General features: G+C 39.5%; 1 protein-coding gene across 3 annotated transcripts in view; it reads right to left on the bottom strand.

The window, feature by feature from the left end:
• Positions 1 to 14,755, bottom strand: part of ANO6 (anoctamin 6) — a 79,902-nt gene that overhangs the window by 13,589 nt on the left and 51,558 nt on the right. For all 3 annotated transcript variants that reach the window (XM_048500462.1, XM_048500460.1, XM_048500461.1), the window contains 6 exons: positions 14,178 to 14,238; positions 10,765 to 10,910; positions 7,521 to 7,598; positions 4,947 to 5,172; positions 3,975 to 4,144; positions 1,206 to 1,303 (listed from right to left, as the gene is read on the bottom strand). In XM_048500462.1, the coding sequence (XP_048356419.1) occupies positions 1,206 to 1,303; positions 3,975 to 4,144; positions 4,947 to 5,172; positions 7,521 to 7,598; positions 10,765 to 10,910; positions 14,178 to 14,238 (779 nt within the window). The remainder of the gene's footprint in view (positions 1 to 1,205; positions 1,304 to 3,974; positions 4,145 to 4,946; positions 5,173 to 7,520; positions 7,599 to 10,764; positions 10,911 to 14,177; positions 14,239 to 14,755) is intronic.

Consider the following 14,755-nt stretch of genomic DNA (forward strand, 5'->3'; position numbering starts at 1 on the left):
AAATATTTAAAATAAGAACACGTATAATTTTCTCCCAATATATTTGTATGCAATATTATCATACTGTTCAGAGAGAACAGAATGCAAACTGCATCTCCCCAGGATCGTTCTTTGTCAGGGGGAAGGCTTATGTGCTTATGTCCCTTTCTCCATATTCCCAACCTAAATTGAGCTCATGCCTGTCAATAAATTAAGTTCTGTACACAGAACTCTCAGTGTGTGTATCTGATTGAAAGGACTGAGTGGGCATGCAATGGACGCAAGGATTTTTTAGTATATACTGCATAATATAAAATTTTAGAAATGTCAGAGTAGCCCACAGTTCATTTACATTAGATTCATAGCATATGAGACAGAGGCGTTTCCCCCATGGCCAAAATATCCTGGGGGGAAATCGGGATCATACATACTGGAATGTTTCTATCTCAGTTCCTCCCTCCGCACAGCACCCCTTCAGCGCGTTCAGGCCGGGAGGAAAAACTTGCATAGCCCCCGGTTTAATTTCATTTTCTTCACCAACGTTGCCGCACATGCGCAAACTGTCCCGTTTTTCCGCCGTTCTGATTGGCTCCAGATGGTGAGGTGGGAAAAATAAACCAGTTCATCTCCTGTTGTGTTTGAACGGGAGCGGGAGCAATGCAGTTTTTTAAAAGAACCCCCAATTTTACTGTTTTTTGAAAGGCGTGGGATAAGAGAAATCTCGCAGGGCGGGCCCAAGTTAGACCCGGAAGCCATGCAGTAATCATGGGAGACCGGGATGATTCACCTCCTTATCCAAGATATACTGGCCACGGGGGAAACACCAGAGAAAGGAAAACACCCATCCCAATGTTTTCTCCTGGTTTTTCTTTCTCTCACACACATCTTCACCAGTGCTTTTATGAAAAAGATGTATTTTGTCCCTGTCTAAAACTGGAGAACAGAAAAAACCTTTCTTACCATCCTCAAAATCTTTCTGAACATCTCAGAGACTGGATCATTATTACTGAACTAATTCTCTTTTATGAGTTAATGGTTCAGTTTCTCTCTCTCTCTCTCTCTCTCTCTCTCTCTCTCTCTCTCTCTCTCTCACACACACACACACACACACACACACACACACACACACACACACACACACACACACATTCTGCCCAAGGACAACACAGACTAAAATGCTGCATACAAATATTGCACAAAGTTACTTCTCAGCATTATTTACTTACGGAAGAAGCACTTCTTGAATGTTATTCCAGATTGCTTTCCCTCCCATTACTATTGTCAGCTGTGTTGTAAGTTCAAGAAGACATCCACCTGGATCACACTAAAGATGAAATAGGAAGTGGGGTAGAAGAAGGCGTTACATTTTAAAAGGAATGAGCTTACATTATCTTTTGTCATCTGTGATCTGTGATCAGGGAAGTCCCCTGTATAAATGCTGTTTCAGTCAAGTTCTCCTTAGTTGACTTCAGGCAAACTCTCAGAACCCACAGTTGCAATGCTGGATAATTACAACGGCCTACCTGAGCCATTGTAAAGATGACAAAAGATAATGTGTGAGATGTTTGGGCATATGATTCCTTTTACTTGGTATTCATGATATGACCTGTTTCTATAAGCTTCCATAACCTCAACTGGGACAATTACATCTCCTATGATTTTAAACTATATAGTTAGTATTCAGTCATGGCACCAAAGCTCTGGGACTCTCTCCCCAAGGAAATTCATCTGTCCCCTTCTGTTGCTATCTTCCGCCAGCACGTGAAGATTTTTTTGGTTTCGTTTAGTGTTCTCTCAGTGACCATTCCTGACCAATGCTGTAATTGTTATTTTTATATACTGCTATATATTTTAGCTCTGTTTTGAATTGTTTTAATGTGTGTGATTTTGGGGGCAGCTGGTTTTAATGGTTTTAAATATAATTTTATTATGTACGTTTTGAATTGTTAGCTGCCTTAGTGGTGGGATATAAATCTTGTAAAATAAATAAATAAATAAAAATTTAGGAGGTCTATGTGGCAAACTTTTAGGCTCATAATTAAAAATGCATATAAATGAAAGGCATGTGTCACGGGGTCTAAAGTGAGGAGGGGAATCGAATGAGATTTAGTAAAAAAGCTGCCTGGATTTATTTTTGTTTGTTTTTTGGACTGAAACAGCTTCAAAGTCTTTTATGCTTTCAGATTACTAGTACATAAAATAACGGCGATATTTTCCATAGCAGTGTTGCCCCTTATTGTATTCATAGGATTGTGCAAAGTAACATAATCAGAAATGACTTGAATATTAGCAGCAGTCTTCAGACTGCTTCTAATTAGTGATGACCCCCACCTATTTGGAATAAACTCAACTAGTGACAGTTTTACAAAACACATACACACTATAAAATCTAAGATGACTCTAAAGATTTCCAGTAATATCACTGGGTATCCAACAAATTCCCACAGTCTAGTTCAGCAACTGGGGGGCTTTCCCCACTGACAGAGTTGAACTGGTTTCTACCTAGGTTCGCCTCAGTGAATCCCCACTGCCACCGAGCTCAACATTGTTTTGTCTCAGTTCCCCCCTCTCAGAACTGTGACATCCTTGTCAAAGTTATGAACTACACTTTTCTGCTGGAACAAGGTCAATACAGCCTCGAAGCTTCGAAGTGGGGAAGCATCGAAACGACACCTCATCCATTCAACCAATCACGAGCTGCTTTTGTGGCATGTGCAGAATGGGAGAGTCATGGCAGAAAGCGCATGTAACTGTAAACTGTAAACTGTAAAAACTGTAAAAAAAAAAAGAACGCTCCCGTTTCCCGCCGTAACACAAGCGCCAATCACGATCGAGGAGTGAAACAGGCACCAAGATGATCCCGTCCACTTAGCTCGGTTCCAGGGGGCCAACTCAGTTGCTGTGGGAACAGCCTGGAATCACCCTCCACTGAAGTCGACCTTAGCTTCCTCCTGTAGTGGGGAAAGCCCCTGGAAGGCCCTGTAGGCAGTCTCTCTGGGTTGGCCTCAGACACTGAAATGGCAGCAAGTGAAGCATCAGGGAGCTGAATAAAGTCAGTGTCTTGGCTGGTATAAGGGTGGGTAGAGTCCACTTTGAACACAAAACAAGCCATGCTGTGGATCATGGGGCCATCATGGAAATAAGCCATGTGGGACAGGGGCTCCAGTAAGGAAGGGAACTAGGTCACATTCAGTGAAAAAGCTGGCTGGATGCAAACCATAGATACTTTAACTTGTTGTCTTCCAGGATGTACTTTATGCATTAGATTCCCTGGAAACGACATATATCAGGACCCAGATGATGCTGTGCATATTTATGACTGTATCCCAAGTGCTGTATTCTAGAACAGTGTCCATTGTCCATGGAATTCATGGAAATGGCTCTGTGAGGTTTCTCTATCACCACTGCCCAGAAATTTTTATGGAAAGAAAGGAACTTGTGGCAGCAGGAGGAAAGCTGAGGTACTGGAGAGAGTTCTGATGAGCTAAGCCTGAACTCTGGTAAGTTTGAGGCCAGCTTCTACTGAGTACTATGTGGAAAACTGTTAAGCTCATCACTGCAAGTTTCCAGATTTGAACTTTGGCACCATCACTACTTCCAGTGTAGCCCTTAGAGAGGACAAAGTGGCCTAGACTGAAGACTAACATTACACGAAGCCATATAACATTACCTTGAAGGACTTTTAAAAAATGCATAGCAGCTTGGGAGGAGCTGATTGAATACTAAAGGCACTGGAGCCTTTAGCCTTCACCCACTGGGGGTTGTTCCACTCCCAACTGGCCTCCCACAGCTATTTTTCCAAATACGGACTCCAGATTTAGGTTTTCCTTGTAGTATACAAAAGGGGTTAAGAATCCCCTTCACTACACTAAGGTCCTTTTGCTTTTGAAAAGGCCACTGAGGTTAAGTTAACTGCATCAAACATCTATTTTGGTTTGACTATCTCTGGTTATGGGAAAGCACACCCACAGACACAGTGGACACTCCAGTTATACCTCTTCATTTCTGTATTTTCCAAGCCAATAAACCGGGTCACCAGGGTAGCCTACAAATTTACCCTTAAAAAATGCAATGTAGAAACATGAAGAATAATAGTTGACAAATTGGAATAAAAACATCTTCATGGTCAGGCTATTTTCATAATCAGTCTGCGTCCTGGGTAGTTCTGCAGTTGATGGGGTGAGAAAGAAATTGTTAACCTGAGAACAGCTTTGGAGACCAATACATATGTGTCGTGCACCCCTGAATGCAATTTACATAATTATAACACAGATAATTTAGAGTTGCCTAATATACTGGAACCATTATGCTAATTCCATGACTATGTGTTACAAAAAAGGGGAGAGGAATTTTTGCTCTTCTACACATGAACAAACAGCAGTTCTCAATGCAAAAATGCCTCCAGAAGATTCAGTACATAATTTTGATGTGATGCAAATGAAAAGATATTTGAATACAGCTACTTTACATGTACCAAAATAGGACAGTTCATTTAATAAAAAGGACAAGGATGGGGAAAAACCCAGCATGTTTTCAAAAGTATATCTATTATTACTAAGGAATTAACGCTTTAGAATCGGTTCTTTTCTGATTTATTTACAAGAAAATGGTTACTCTAAACAATAACTAATGCAGCTGAATGTATTATGCAGTTCTGATGGTTGTCATAAACCTGGAAGAATTATAGTAATCATTTGTGCTTTGTTGGTTTCATAAATATCTCACTATAAACAATGGCCCTTTCATGCTGGCCACACAAGGATTTCTTAGGCATGGAGAATGCTGTATTTCTCTGATAGAAGACTGCATTTTAAAACGCTTAACAGTAATTGCAAGCAAGTATAGTAAAATTTTAAAATACATGGTAGAGGTACCCTATTTGCTAGCATTCCCATTTTTAAGCATAACATTTCCTCAGTTTTTTTCTTGCAAACTTTGGGTGTTGGGCTACTACTTGATAATCTTACCATAGTTAGTAATCATGATTGCGACCTTCTCATAGATCATGTTCAGAATCATAATGATTATGAAGCTGATGACTGAGGCAGAGATTGAAGTTGCTGCCTGTGGAGTTAGATACTTCTGGATTGCTTCTGTACCATTAATGTGCTTTGGGAGTGTTGCTGAAAACACCAGAAACACAGACAGCCGGTACACAATTATGCCAATCACTGAGGCGATAATGAGCAAGATCTGAAGACAAAAAAGAACAAATGTATTCCGAATTAACATACTATATGCCCACGCATGTCTTTTAAAACTCCTTTAATTTTTTCTGCAGAAAAAAAATCCCTGCCACTGAGAAGCCCCCAATGGGCGGAATGGATTTATGCTGCCTTTTTGGTGGCAAAAGTCCAAGGCGCAGGCCACCAGCATAATGCCAACAAAGGCTGAGAGGGAGACTACTAATGTTAGCTCCTCCCCATACCATAACTCCAGCCCTACTATGCTGGTGGCAGCAGCATGGGCACTGGAATGTTGGCATAGTGTCCAGCCACCCTCCCCCACCGTGACCAAAGGCCACCCTCCCCCATTACAACCAAAGAACGATTTTTTGCGCCAGGTCATCTCAAAGCCACCATCACATTATAGAACATGTCCCAACTCACAAATTTGAACACAGCAATGGGCCATGGCACACAGAAGATACATTTTTGACAACATTTCAAAATGCTTTCAAAATTAACAACTGTTATAACATTTAAAAGTATTTTAAGTGTCATACGACTTAAAATGCATTCAAAATGTTTTATTACTCCTGTGAATAATGTTTTATTACCTTCCACTCATTCCTTTGGATTAATATCAAGCCTAAATTTCCATCTCTTCCTCTAAATGCCTATTTCACACTTGTATCTACAAGAATTTGTCCTCTAATTGCTAAGGGTGCAGCCCAAAATAACCCCTGGATGACCCAAAGGTTCTCCCCCCCCACACACACAGAGTGTGAGTGAGTGAGTGAGTGAGTGAGTGAGTGAGTGAGTGAGTGAGTGAGTGTGTGAGTGAGTGAGTGAGTGAGTGAGTGAGTGAGTGAGTGAATTTATATAGTGAGCTTTCATCAGCCTGGGTAGCCAAGGCCAGAAGCTGCTGTGGGCTGCTTGGGTACAAACTCAGAATCTACTTTCTTGACTTGATCTTGAAAAATCTGTCGTGAGAGCTGAAACTGCAGAACTTCCATATTCAGAGGCAGTGAACCTCTGAATACCAGTGCCAAGAGGCAACATCAGACTTTGGCTTCTAGGCCTTTTTGTTGAACTCGGGGAGTTTACTGTGGGGAGTTAACTCCAAGCATTCCAACACATCACTCTCTACAATCCCAGAAGCAGAGAAATTATGAACAGCTGTATGTTTGCATCCCCTGCTCTTTCTTTTAGGCTCCTTTGTTTACAATTTAGACATCACAAACATTGAAGATACAGCTATTATTCAAACATCCTATGTCATGCCCCCACAGAAGCCTTTATTATTTTTATTGTTAAGTATAAGTTTCCCATAGATAGCATAGGTTTAGTCCTCTGTATGGTCTCCAAAGGGAGGGAATTTTAGTTAGCCGCTGTCCCTTTAAGAAGTTTCCCAAGAGGCTGTCTTTTTTTAATTACCCAGTAATCCCCCTGTTCAGTCAGTTCAGTTCAGTACAAGCGCCTAGGGAGTCAGAAGGCAGCAGTATTTTGCCATGTCAAAGGTGCACAGAGAGCACAAAGTTGAGGTTTACAGAGAATAGTAGCTAGATAAAGACTCAAGGAACTTAAAGACGTGGACTTTCCTGGAAGCAGACAAAGAAAGAACAAAAGTCTACAGCTGCTACTGTCCAGTCAAGCAAGTACTTTATTTTAAGCAGACCCTGGGAGGAGTTAGGGTCTCCATTCTTCTAAATATTAAACCTTTTATTTGAACTATTAAACCTTGCTTGTGACTCTCCCACTCTGTTGTGGCCGGGCACAGGGCACCAGAAACCGTTTTGCTTGGGGAACAGAACATCCTACATTGTGCAGAGGGTTGCCTGCTCCAGACTGGGAAATACCTGGAGATTTTCAAGGTGAAACCTGAGGAAGGGGGGTCCAGAGAGAGGACAGACTTCAGTGGAGTGCAATGCAGAATCTACCATGCAAAGTTGCCATTTTCTCCTGGAGGCTGTCTTAGGGCCAACTCTATTTAGCATAAATATATGGACATTTGGGATTTTTCCTTGTCTTCAGTTTTCAATCCTAAATGGAAACTGTGTCCAAAGGAAGTTGAGTAGACATCAAGGACCCCTTTGACTTCTTGTTACCACAAGGAACTCTGCTTAAGTTCTGGGAAAGTCAGGTACAGAATTGGCAATGTTTTTAGCTCAGTTAGTGCAACTGTAACACTTTTCATTTGAATATCTTTGTGTTGTTGTTCCTGGGTGCTTTCCCCTTAATTTTGCCATTAGAAGCAAGTCCAGCTGTACAAAGACATCTCAAATTCCACACAAGATAGTAAAAAGAACTTTGACAATATATATATATTGCTAATGCTGATGAAATTAAATGAATAATGAACATCAACAGTAATTTTACCCAGAAAAGGACAGCACTCGTACAGAAGGTCATCCGCACACACTTTCCACAGGTTGTATATGGGACATGCTCTTCTTTCTGTGAAGAAAGTTCATTCAGAAAGAGTTATTTGGAGCTCACACACACATTCCTCAATTAACTCACATAGTACTTTTCAATATTAGCAATGACAAATGAGTTTTCTGATCTGTTTCTGTCTTAGAATACTTTGTGTTTTCTCTTTGGTGATATTCCCACAGCCGATTAATCCTGTGATACTCACCCGAAATATCCAGCTTTCATCGAGATCTCCCCACAGTTGAACCGCCGAACATGGATGCATCCCAGTTCTGGCTCTCCGCCCCTTATCTCATGGGGTTTTTTTTAGAACCTGCTTGTATGTACACCTTTTTAACAAACACACGGCAAAGCCAGATCTGAGGGGACTAACAGGAATCAGATGTGTGCTTGTTTTCGCGCCGTTGGCAGTGACACAACAGCTTTTCAGCCAATCAGAGCTTGCCTGCTTTTTCAGCCAATCAGATCTCACCTGCTTTTCAACCAATCAGAGCTCGCATGCAGTTGTGAACAATCTGCATGTTATCACAAAGCAAATGCTACAGATCTTCCTGGAAATCCCTTGTCACAAGCAGGGAGAACATATAGAAGACTTTGGACAACTTAGTCAAAGGGCTTTGGGTGGGACAAGCATCCAGGGGAGCGGGGAAGAGGACCATTTAAAATCCTTCATCATTAACAGACTTCCCCATGGCAGTTTTTATATGCACGTTGCAAGCTGGCAGCTACAGGCCTTTTGCCCAAGAAGCGAAGCATGAGAAAGCTTTGCGGGGGGAGGGGGAGACTGGAAGCAAGAGAGATTTGCTTCTGAAAGATCCCCTTGCAAGTCTGCCTCAGAGGTGCACCTTATTAATTGCGCATGATGCAAAACAAAAGGGGGGGGGGGTTGCAGTATGCTTTAAATAAGTGCACTCCATTTGGAGGCTTCATTGGGTTTGCCAACGAGACGCAAGGCAGGGACTGCAAATAATTGCGCTGTGAATACAACCTCCCCCTGCCGTCAGATTCTGGGTCCATTCCAAGAGCATCTCCCAGTCACTTCTTTTTTGCATTGACTCTGCTAATGCCTCCCGCAAAAGGAGGTGGTTTTTTCCCCTAATATAACCCTTGGCTTGTAACAATGTACTTTCAATCCATTTTCAATGCACTCTGCAGTTGGATTTCACTGTGTGGAATAGCAAAATCCTCTTGCAAACCATTGTGAAAGTGGATTGCAAGTGCATTATTCTGCATGTGTGGAAAGGGCCTGAGCCAACTTTTGATCACATAATATGCTCCCTAATTATGCAATCATTATGGCACTTCAGGTTTGTGTTATGAAGACAGTGGCTAACTTCCATCTCTGTAAGGAATAAGTTCATTTTAACTCTAGAAAATACAAGTGAATCAGTTTCAGATGGAGGTTATGGGAAGGCACGTAACCAATTACTCCCACTTCATGTTCCACCATATCAATTACATCTGAAGTTATATTATTATTATTATTATTATTATTATTATTATTATTATTATTATTATTATTATTATTATTATTATTATTATTATTATTATTATTATTATTTATAAACCGCCCTCCCCCGAAGGGCTATAGCTAGTGAGCCTTATTTATTGGCAGTAAGACTTCACCTTTGGAATGGCCTTCCTTCTGGGATAAACTTATTGTGTCATTAACTGCCCTATCAGTTTTTGTCTTTTTTCATAGATCTATTATAATTGAGATTTTAAAATATATATTACTCAGGAATGGTTTTTTTTTTCAGAATCACCAGTATGCAACCTAAAGATTTATTCACATCAGCACATTCTCACAGCAACTGCAAGGGGCTGGATTTCATCCAGTTTCCCCTTCTTGTTACAGCACTCCACGTTGTTCTGGAGGCTCTCCTGATCATAATCACCAGCTATCTGGAGATGCAGGGAAAGGAGAAAGTGTTAAACATCACTTCTTTAAGCTCACGCTGACTCTGACACCTTGCATACAACCTTGATTCCTACCATACCAATTGATGTCACCTACAGAGGAATACTAAGCAAATATATGCCCATTTAGGCCTGTTGAGTTCAGTGGACTTACAGGTAAAGAGATAACTCTGCTTGGGATGTATAATAGGTTTTTAAGACTTTTTAACTGTAAATATACATTGGAATAAGTACTGAATCTGCTCAACACTGAGACTAGACAAAGGGAACTGGTAAGCAGTGAGCAATAAGAAGCCACTTTGTAACATGACAGACCTAAGGTGAGACACTGGCTGATCAGATTTTATGTTTTTTTCTTTACTTCAAGGTAGCCTGAAGAGTAGGTAAGAAAAGCAATCTGGGCTACAGAAGTGCTTTTGGGAAAGGTAGGCATATTTAGCCCTCTTTCCACACACACTTTTCTTGATTGATATGCTCCCCCTCTCCCAGTTGCTATTTGATCTGCTGGGAAAAGATACATGGACCTGTATGATGAAAACAAATGGCAAGTCTGAGAGGCATTTAAAATGGGGGAAATGGCATGGAACAAAGATCAAACACTTCCCTAGCTTGATCAGACTCCCTGCCCTATCTCTTACCAGCTACTTGGAACTAAAACAGCTTTTAGGGTTGATCACAGATCTCCCAGAGTCTCATTTCATTTGGCCTTCAGATCCTTTTGCCCAACAGAGGTATTTGTATATGTAAAACTTGGAACTCTGTGGCCAAGCTACCATGTTTCCCCGAAAATAAGGCAGGGTCTTATATTAATTTTTGCACCAAAAGATGCATTAGGGTTTATTTTCGGGGTAGGGCTTATTTTAGGGAAAATATGGTACCTTCACAATTCATTAAGGCGGGCTCTCGGCAGCCTTGTTGCTTCCTCCTCACATGTGATGCAAGCTGCATCCTCATTGGCAGGGAACACCCTGCTGGATCACAGCATCCTGATCTGTAACTACCGGTAGGGCTTATTTTTGGAGTAGGGCTTATATTTTAAGCCTCCTCCAAAAATTCTGAAAAATCATGATAGGGCTTATTTTTGGGGTAGATCTTATTTTCGGGGAAACACGATATAGCCTGGTTCCTTTCACCTAGCAAGTTTGTATCACAGGTGTTACCCAAAACATCTGGTCCCACCCACTGATAAACAAGATACTAGACCTCATTTGTCTAATCTGAAAGTTTTATCTTATATTTACAGACATGAGTTTAAAAAATACATCACCTGTGTGATTTCATTGACTACAATGTGATGACATCTTGCTTCATACTCTGGGCGTACTTGTTCTTCTTGCTCTAAGAACTCCACAGTATTCCATTCATATTCCAACTCAGCCTGCCGTCGTTTCCAAAATTCTAGAAATAAAGTAACTGAAGAAAAAACAGGGTAGAGCTGTAGCAAGATTATTTTACTATGTTAACTATTTCTTGTTCTGGAGCCAGAGTGTTGAAAGTCCAAATACTATTTAAATGCATGTTTCCAAACCTAATTTTTGCAGAAAGACTGTAATTATAATCACAACATGTGGTAATGGGTCAGAAATAAGGAAACAAGTAACGTTATAGTGAATTTTATGAACCTGATATAAATGCAGGATTTTCAAGGCAAGAGACATTCAGAGGTAGTTTGCAATTGCCTGACTCTGTATAGTAAGCTATGGGCGGATCCCCACTGGAAAACTAAACCGGACACATCCTGGTTCCAAAAGAAACAGAACCTTTTCCATCATGGTTTCTCCCTTCCCACTGCAGCGTGTGTCTAGTGAAGACCTCAATGTCTATTGCGGTTTCAAACAATGTAACACTCCCCATGAACACGCGATCTGCTCGGCGGGCCTGTTCTTCCTCATCCTGATTGGCTGTTGTGTTGTGTTGGAGCGGAAACTTTTAAAAAACTTTTTTTGTGCACAGCTACATTGCAACGTAGATGCGCAGGCAGAATTTCCCCGCCTCTGCGTTTGAGCAGGTTTCTTCTGATTGGCTATTGTGTTGGAGCGGGAACCCTACTTCGCCCCTGATTGAAAATTCATGTTATTCTTATTCTCATTTTAATGTTCGAACATAGCCATGCATAAACCATTTATCAAAATCATTGTCCTGTAGCTTCATATTTATGTTTCTTCGTAGCCATGTCCAGTGCACAAAAAAAAGGCTGTGCGTGCTCTGCGCACAGCCCACTGCGCTGTAATTGGCTGGAAGGTTTGAAGAGCGGGAACAATAAGCCACATCTGTCCCCTGTTTCCCCCCACCGAACCATCTTCAGAGTGTGATTGAAAAAAAGGTGCACTTCAATGCAGGTTCCGAAAAAACGCATGATGAGGGGAGGAACGAGTGCCAGAACCGGGATGAAGCTATGTTCGGCACTTATGCCGTGGGGACTCCTTGCCCAAACTGTGATTTTTGCCGTGCGTATCATGGGATAATTTGCCTGTGGGGAATGACTCTATGTATTCCTTGGTGGCCTCATATCCAAATACTGACCAGGAATGATGAGATTAGGCTAGCCTGAGCTATCTAGATGAGGGCAAAGTAAACTAATTATCTGTTAATCATGATTTCAAACCAGGATTCAAGGCTTGTTGAGAGCATGCTTTCTGTTTTAAAAAACAGCAGTCACTAAAATAACAGAAACCTGTGAAATCTTTTTTTTAAAATAATTTTTATTAGTTTCACATTGTTAAAATTCAGTTTTCACATTACATATTTTAAACTTAACTTTACATTTTACCTCTTCTTTAAACCTTAATATATGATGAAGAAATTGTAAACAGAATGAATCCGGAATCAAGAGTAATAGAACAAAGAGAAGGAAAGGATACATAAGGGGAGAAGGTATATATAGAACGGAAAAATTATATATAAGGGCTTGAAAAAAAAAGAAAAGTAAGCAAAGAAGGAAAAAATAGAGAGGAACCTCCACTTAGCATTTTTCTACCTGTGAAATCTTGGTTATTATGAGTCCCTATAATTAATGAAAATATTCACTAATACAGATCAGAATTAATATGCTGTTTAGTGTCAGGAAGCTATTTAGCATAGTTAAGTAGTTTGCTGATGCATGATGTGACCCATAGTTACTTGACCATGTCAGGCATCCGTTATTATATTTATATTTTCGTTATTAATAAATATTTGGAACTGTGCAGCAGTAGTCTAGTTCAGTAAATCATTTCAAAGGGTTCAGATTATACTAAATATCTATGTTTTGTTAAAAATGGTTGGGTCCATTTTAAAGTTAAGTAATAGAAAATGAAATATACTTTTTTAAAATGCATGTTGTCAGTTCACAACGTATTATTTAAAATTGTATAACAGCACCTTTTCAAAGACAGTCCTTTATAAAGCATTAATGGCAATTCAAATCTTAATGTTACACACAATGCAATTAAATTCCAATATAGTCCTGATTTTAATCACTGGAAAGCAAGTACTATGTTTAAATAGGAATTAAAGCCAGTTAGTAACCTTGTAAATAGGATCAATTCAGTGACACCAAAGCCTTTCTGGGTAAACAACTTTATTTTGATTACTGCATGCAACATTAGTCAGTCACTGGGAACACTCTGATTAAGGAAACCTTTTTCTTACCACGAGATGTCCTTATTGCTTACAGTTGCTGCATGCCAAGCATAGGAGCTAATGTAATGAAGAAAGAAGCGATCATCAAAATAGTTCTAATTCCTGAAGCCTTTGATCTGTCACCTAACTGCTTCTTTCTTATGTTCTAGTTGGCTGCATGCAAGAATTTTAAAAAAATTCTGGAGGGCCCATACCTTAGTATGGTTCCAAGGGTCTTTAAAGCCTCTGTTTCAAAGGTCTTTTGTTTATGGCTGTTAAAGAATTGTTGGTTGGGTAGCTTTTTCTTATATTTGTACAAAAATCTTTCAACTTCTTAACTGTTTTGAATCACTGCAGACAATGGGTAAGGCAGGGTATAGGAATTTTCATTAATAAAATAGATATAATTCTGCAATTTATCACACATTCTGGATAACATGTAGCACACTGCCATGATGAACTATGATGTCAAAATGTGCAAAAATGTTGTGAATGCATAGAACTAGCTGCTAAATCATTATTATTGGATCTACCTTCTAAAAAGGATATTGGAACTCCAAAGCTTAAACTTCTGTCAACTTTATTGGCAATGGCACATTTGCGTATTGCAGCAAAATGAAAGAAAAATACACCACCACGCGAACGCGAAAAACTTGGCATCTTATGGGTATGAAGAAGATATCTTTAATGAATCCTATGGATTCAGATTTTAACTTATCTCAGTTTTTGGACAAATGGATGCCTTTTATTCCTTATTTGGAGGGAATGAAATGTTACAAAGAACAGGAATCCTCCAAATATAGCTTTCTTTTTTCCATAATTGTTCAATTTATAGTCCCTGAAATAGTGTATTTTACTTGTTTGGTCTAATGGGTATAGGATTTGATATTATGTCCAAATTTTTTTTCAGTTACCGGTAAATGTTTTGTGTCTTATTTGAATTTATGTCATTTTTACATCTATAAAATAATATTTAAAACAAAACAAAACATAGATATATATTGAAAACAACTTCTCTGCTTGGATTTGGATGAATTAAATGAAACTGCATTAATAACTAAATGTTTGAAATTAGCTTACCCCATACTCCCATAAATACTGCAAACACCAGTGTTCCAAAGCTATCAAATATACAAAGCTTCTGTAAAAGATTGAGAAAAAATTGCTTAAAATATAAAGCTGAATTACTTTTTCACACTGGAAAAGACAAACTCTTTCATCATTGTTGTATACAGTCACACTAATTCCATTAGTAGAGCCCAAGCACAGAGGATAAATTGGTTCACTTTAGCAATTTCATGAACCCTGGGGTTCAGACAGTCTGGGCCTGCCACAAGCCTGTTAGGATTATATGGTCTTTTCATATCTTTTAGAAGTAAAACAAACATTTTAATTCATGATTTTTAAGTCATACATATAGAAAGGTACTGCATGTACAAGTCTTGCAAGTTTATAGTAGGCCTAAGACATTTTCTCTTATACCACACAAATGGTGTCGGTGGGCAATTTGGGCATTTAAAAATATTATCTTACACTTCTTTCCTGTTATACACCCAAAGGAGTTTCCCATTCTATATCTATCATAGAAATTTCTAAATAAATGAATAAATAAAATAAACATTCACACCAACAACAATGAATGCAAACAACCTATTATT

This window comes from Sphaerodactylus townsendi, linkage group LG06 (genome assembly GCF_021028975.2).
Source record: "Sphaerodactylus townsendi isolate TG3544 linkage group LG06, MPM_Stown_v2.3, whole genome shotgun sequence".
In the NCBI taxonomy this organism is placed as follows: domain Eukaryota; kingdom Metazoa; phylum Chordata; class Lepidosauria; order Squamata; family Sphaerodactylidae; genus Sphaerodactylus; species Sphaerodactylus townsendi.